Here is a 5,947-nt window from a genome sequence, read left to right as displayed (position 1 = left end):
TGGAGTATGCATGCACGAAATGAAATTATCAGCGCCCATTTGGATGATTATGTGGTCGACTATCTCGCAGTGAACACTATTGGAGACCATGACAATGAGAAGTATGTGGATCCTCTTCGAGTAAAGTTGTTATCCTCTGTATAGGAGCTTCGCTACGCCTCCCGAATGCGACAAGCCACGTGCTAATCACAAGAAGATATGCATACTCAGCGCTGTCGTTGTTTTGTATCTCGCTTTAGGTTGACGCTGTTCCACGATCGGACACCCCTCCACCACCACGACGACAATCTGTGGGAGGCAACGATGTATTTAATCACTTTGGTCGCAACGCTCGTTCGTCTCTGGGAGCATCTAATGAGTTTGCTGCCTTCAAAGCACTTCATCGTCGATCATATGCGGACGACGGTAAGGCGTGACTTTCTTTATGCCTGATGTTTGGTATTATATTGGATTATAGTTATACTGATATAGTTGTACTAGTGAGTATATAATACTGAGTATATAGTAAGTGCGATTACTATATGGCACTATATGGTACTAGTAGTATGTATAGTACTATAGTGCAAGTCCTAGTAGTATATATTTATCACTATAGTGCAAGTCCTAGTAGTATGTATAGTACTATAGTGCAAGTCCTAGTAGTATGTATAGTACTATAGTGCAAGTCCTAGTAGTATATATTTATCACTATAGTGCAAGTCCTAGTAGTATATATAGCACTATAGTAAGTATATAGTATAGTTTTATATAGTACATAGGTATTACAGTGTGGGAATATATGTTTCCTGAACTGAGCTCGTAAGTTTCCTCGCTATATGATGAAAATCCACACCATTTTGAGTAGAAGCACACAAAAATTAACGATAATTTCTCAGAATTTCTATATTGTCAGCAACACATGTGGTAGACGATGTGCATATATTCCTACACGGAGTTATACAATGAAGATATATCCATACTGGAAATATAGATTTGCTATGGATGAGATTAACCCTGTTATGGTAACCTATACGAATAATAAGATGTAGTTACTCTACGCGCAATCTACTTTCGAGTTGAAATAGTGGGATCGCAATTTAAATTTCATTGTCGAGCATTTGAAGGTCCGATTTCTCAACTTGAAGTGAAAAAGATGTGCGGAACTGTTCATGACTAGAAGTCTTTGAAATTAATAAGTTTCGGACTGAAATTTTCGGATGCATAGTGCATTTCTGTATTACACATTTTCTCTACTTTATTCCTGTGGATATCCATTGGAGTATCATTCATTTTACGTGAAATGAAACTCGGTGAAGAACACGATATTCGCGGTGATATGCAGTAGTTGTGAAATATGTTTTTCACCAGGGTGAAACTCTAGTGAATCTCAAACCATGTTTGTGTAACCATCAGATATGTATATGTGATAATTAACTATTGTTGGTGTTCAGATTCAGCGTATGAGAAGCGCTTCCGCGCTAATCTTGCCTACATAGACCGTGTCAATGAGGCCAACAATGGGGTTAGGTTGGAGGTCAATAGCTTTGCTGACGGTCTCAACCAGCCTCCTAAAGGTAACATCCATTACTTGCTAATCGTGCTGATAGGACCCCACTTTAGGTCATCGGGCTCGTAACGGGCCAAGATCGCATTCCCATCCATCTAGGTGGAATCTACTACCAGCTAGTGAGCCTCTACCAGAGAGGTGAGTCGGTCTTTGCACGCTCGTAGAACTCAATTGACTTTAGCGCAGTGTTGGAGGAGTATATTCGTTTTCCTCAGCTGAGCTCAGGAGGGCTCAGCTGAGCTTAGCATACGAGCTCGAATAGAAGTGTACAGCGATCAATGAGAAATTCGAAAATTTTCTCATAATTTCCGAACCACCATTAACACATGTAGTTGACCATGAGCATATTTTCCCAGTTCCTCAGAAATTTCTGATTTGGATGAAATAAGGGCCACATAGTACTGTCCCGTTTGCTTAGGTGGGACTGGAGAGACCATGGTGCGAGCCCGCCAATAAAGGTGAGAATAATGCAGGGTGTGGGAGTCGAACTCGGGTCGTTTGTAGGATCAAGGCACCTGTGGCAGTTGTTGGGCTTTCGCCACAATAGGGGCTATTGAATCGAGGCACAAGATCGTCAATGGAGCTGGGGAGAAATTAGCTGAGCAGTTCTTGCTCGACTGTGGGTGCTGGGAACACTCTATTTCGGTGTGGGGGGAGAATATAGTCAACTACATATATTGGTGACAACGTGGAAATTCTGATTAAATTCCCGAAATTCCTATTGGTTTCCGAGCACTCTTACCCAAAGTGGTGTGTTAAATTCTATGACTAGTGAGGAAGCTCCTGAGCTCAGCTGAGGAACACGAATATTCCAACACATATTATATTATATTATACACACATATATATATTATAGTTATTATAGTCATATATATTAAATATCCAACACATATTTCATTATATTCCAACACTGCTCTTATTACATCCTAGTTCTGCTCAGGCACCTGGAATGAGGTCAACGGCGCCTGTCTAGGTGGAAACTCTGAGCTCACTGGAGCAACGCTTCTGGATAGTTTTCAAGGCTTTGTACCTTTGACTTCGGAATACGGCAAGTATCTGTCGGCCTCGTCATATTGCAAGTGAGAATAACACTTGTGGTGGTATCCCCTGGGGAGGCGAGGCGATGATCCATGGGCGCTCGCTTCACCGAATTCTGTGCTAGGAGCTTCTGTTCCTAATTGAGATGACCGCAACAACACGCGATCGTTGTCGTCGTTTTGTGATCCTATCGCTCATTCGATCGATGGATATCACTTTCCATAGTACTTCGGATCACTTTACTCACGCACACCAACTGTTAGTTGCTGATTGCGTTCTATTGACCAATTTTAGGCACATAAATTCCATGTCTGGAATACAGATAGATGGGTGGGTACAGCTACCCGGAGGAGCTGATGAGGAAACCATAAAACGAGCCCTTGTTAACAATGGTCTACTCGCTGTCTCCTTCCTGGTCACCGATCAGGTTGGTTTCATCGCACATGGTGTCTTGTTGTAGTGTTCTTTCTCAGACGACTTTCTACCGTGGAGGCGTCATTAATGATCCTGCATGCAAGGCCGTTCGAGAGACTGACCACGCGGTGGGTACATTTTGTGTATTATCGGAATCACTTTCAATGTAGGTCAATTTGGTCGGCTACGGCACAGACCCGTCCTCTGGCCTCGACTACTGGCTCCTGCGTAACAGTTGGAGCACTAACTGGGGAGATGAGGGATACTTCAAGGTGGGTATTCGTTGCAGTGTGAGGGGGAAAATATGCACATAGTTAACCATATGTGTTGGTGACAATATAGAAGTTCCGAGGAAATTTTCGGTGGTTTCTGTATATTTCTACACGAATTTCTATGGAAATTCTGAGGATAGCGAACATATATTCCAACACTGATTCTTTGTGTCATTGAAAATACCACTGATTTGAGCCCGCCGTTTCAGATTGTGCGAGGCGAGCGAGATTGTGGCATATCCGGGGATGTATCCTATCCCATCATTCGACGGGCAGCTGGCAACAGTTCGACTTCATTTTATCAACCACATGAGAGTGCCCATATGGTATACCGCGGGCCTGAGATCAGTAAGTGATGCTTTGGGTGTACGGGCATTGATCATGGTCTGAGATTTGGAACGTTCATACACTTCTACTTAAGAGTTCCTATCACGATGTGCGATGGAGTCTTGTCTCTCATGTAGGTTCCGTCCAGACGCTGAAGGACGCCGAGTCCAGTGATGAAGCTGTTGTGATGACTGTGTGAACTCTGGCTGTTGCGGGCATCTATGTTGATGTTGATAATGATGAACTTTTGCATTACAGTATTTGCAATTGTCGGAATTATTGAGCCGTGCGTTACCGTCTCGTTCGACATTCATCATTCAGAATGAGACACCAACGCGACGATGCGGTCGAAAGTTTTGTTTTTAACTTGTATAAATTTCACCCCAATTCTGCTGCCGTTCACAATAGAACGGATTCTGGTCCAATATCGTCTCATACTGCCGCAGTGCGACATTTCTTGTTATTTTACAGTTTGTGGGTGAAAGGATCGGTCGTAGGACGCGCGATCAAGAATCAATAATTCTAAATTAATAACTCTATGAATAATGAGTAAGAATTAATAATAATTCTGAACTATTTGATGAACCGTCTGTGATTTAGCATATTCATGATTATCATGGGCAGAGGTCGGAAAACGCTGCTTCGAGATATCTCGATCTCGTCTCGATGTATGTTCCGCGTCAATAATTCTCGATCGTGGGATCTCGGAGGATTTTCTCGTCATCTCGATCTCGTTCTCGATTCTCGAATCGGGCGAGCGCGCCTTTGCAGGTGCGGCCGAACTCGCCAAATTTCCAAAACATATGAAAGTGTTTTCACTATCCGGGTTGAGTTTGCTCGTAATTCGTCTCTCCCTCTGATTCAGTCTGTAAAGTGACTTCGACGAGCGGCTCTCCACGAATCGAATCGTCGTCAAGCTCCATTGAAGACAGTGCTGTGATGACTGATCATGCTGGGGATGGTCCTAAGAGCCCGGTCGCCAAAAAGAGAAAGTTCTCATTCGCTGACTGGAAGCAAGGCAGGCCCCAAGGGGGTAAAAAGCTAGATGCAGCGAGGTTCGCGCCTTTGTTGGAGGGCAGGAAGAAATTATTCCGAAGAATACCCGATCCGAAATCTAGAAAACGCCTGGAACCGATTTCAGAAGGATCTGCCGCATTGGCGAGAACAAACCTTTCCCTACAACCGGCACGCAGTGGGAAGCCTTTTTGCTGAGCATAAAGATTCTATCTTATGGAAATAAGAATAGTCATTCAATGTGGGTCATTTAAGATCAGAGTGGTGTTATATCGATATTCCTGACCTCCGGCTCAAACCATGCCTACCAACGCATACAAAAGTTCGAGAAGTTCGAGAACTCGTTCGATTCTCGTCTCGATCTTGATTCCTGAGAAAACCTCTCGATCTCGTCTCGAAACTCTTCGAGATCGAGACGAGATCGAGAATCTCGAGTTCTCGGGTCTCGATTCCGACCTCTGATCATGGGCGAATCGATCGAATCCCTCGACTATAGTGATAAGATAACCCTATGATAACGATATGGTATGATAACGCAGTTATACGGATTATTCGAAAGCGAGCTGTTCAACGATGTTGGATAGTAGACGAAACTTCCGTCTTTCGTCACGAAAGGTAGTTGACTCGTCGCCTGTCAGGCAACGCCTGACGGTCGGACGGAGAGCGGCTTCGAGAAAACCAGGTCATGTAGCACACAAATAGTGGAAATCTTCGGGAATTTGAGTTGAATAGAGTTATCATGTCTGCTTCGCATGCAGAAGGCCCCGAGTTCAATTCTCGACTCGTCCATAATGCAGGGTAAGTTGTCCATCTGAGAGAAGCAATCATTCGACCATACTGGCCGCCTTTTCCTGCTTATCCACGCTCTCGAACCTCATGCCATTCTTCTCTTCTACTGCTGAGTTACGTGCCATTGTACGTTTCTCCACCCGGTCAAGTCTATCATACAACCCAGTGCCCACTAATTAACCGAGGGGACAATGCAACCTCGCTCGCCATAATATTTGATAGCGCGTTTTCATGTTCGCCTGCTCGGAAAGAAGCCTGCGGTCTACGTAGACTTGCATCTGTTATATTATCATGCTCAATGCCAAGCACAGCGAGGCGATCTTGAGAGTCAAGTATGCGCATCTTCTCAGCGCCTGGGAAAGGGGCGAAGACCGCAAAACTGGACGGTCAGGTGATAAGGGGCGTCAACCATGCCGCTCTTACATTCGTGTTGTGCCTCTAGCTGCGTTATTGATTCCTCAGGTGGTCTGCTTAAGCTTTTGAACGAATTGAACGCCAAATCGAGGAGCGGAAAATGCCCAACAGTGAAATTTCTGGAAAGTCACTC

The 5,947-nt window shown here is 44.3% G+C and overlaps 2 protein-coding genes across 2 annotated transcripts in view; both read left to right on the top strand.

Annotated features, from left to right (window-relative positions):
• Pmar_PMAR027761 (cysteine proteinase 3 precursor, putative) overlaps positions 1–2,629 on the top strand; it is a gene marked incomplete at both ends in the record, with an annotated part of 3,152 nt that extends 523 nt beyond the window's left edge. Inside the window, 7 exons of the mRNA XM_002767654.1 lie at positions 33–120; positions 240–405; positions 1,431–1,553; positions 1,600–1,684; positions 1,965–2,004; positions 2,051–2,165; positions 2,487–2,629. Coding sequence (XP_002767700.1) covers positions 33–120; positions 240–405; positions 1,431–1,553; positions 1,600–1,684; positions 1,965–2,004; positions 2,051–2,165; positions 2,487–2,629 — 760 coding nt within the window. The remainder of the gene's footprint in view (positions 1–32; positions 121–239; positions 406–1,430; positions 1,554–1,599; positions 1,685–1,964; positions 2,005–2,050; positions 2,166–2,486) is intronic.
• Positions 2,630–2,891: 262 nt separating this feature from the next.
• Positions 2,892–4,041, top strand: Pmar_PMAR027760 (cathepsin L, putative; the record flags this gene model as incomplete). The annotated part of the gene is made up of 5 exons (XM_002767653.1): positions 2,892–3,011; positions 3,058–3,126; positions 3,169–3,270; positions 3,480–3,618; positions 3,735–4,041. The coding sequence occupies 5 exons, from the start codon at positions 2,892–2,894 to the stop codon at positions 3,794–3,796; spliced, it is 492 nt and encodes a 163-aa protein (XP_002767699.1). The 3' UTR covers positions 3,797–4,041.
• Positions 4,042–5,947: the final 1,906 nt, after the last annotated feature.

The sequence above is a fragment of the Perkinsus marinus genome (assembly GCF_000006405.1).
Source record: "Perkinsus marinus ATCC 50983 genomic scaffold scf_1104296970268, whole genome shotgun sequence".
Lineage (NCBI taxonomy): Eukaryota > Perkinsozoa > Perkinsida > Perkinsidae > Perkinsus > Perkinsus marinus.
Note: the sequence above shows the minus strand (reverse complement) of the source record. Positions and strands in the feature narration are given on the sequence as shown.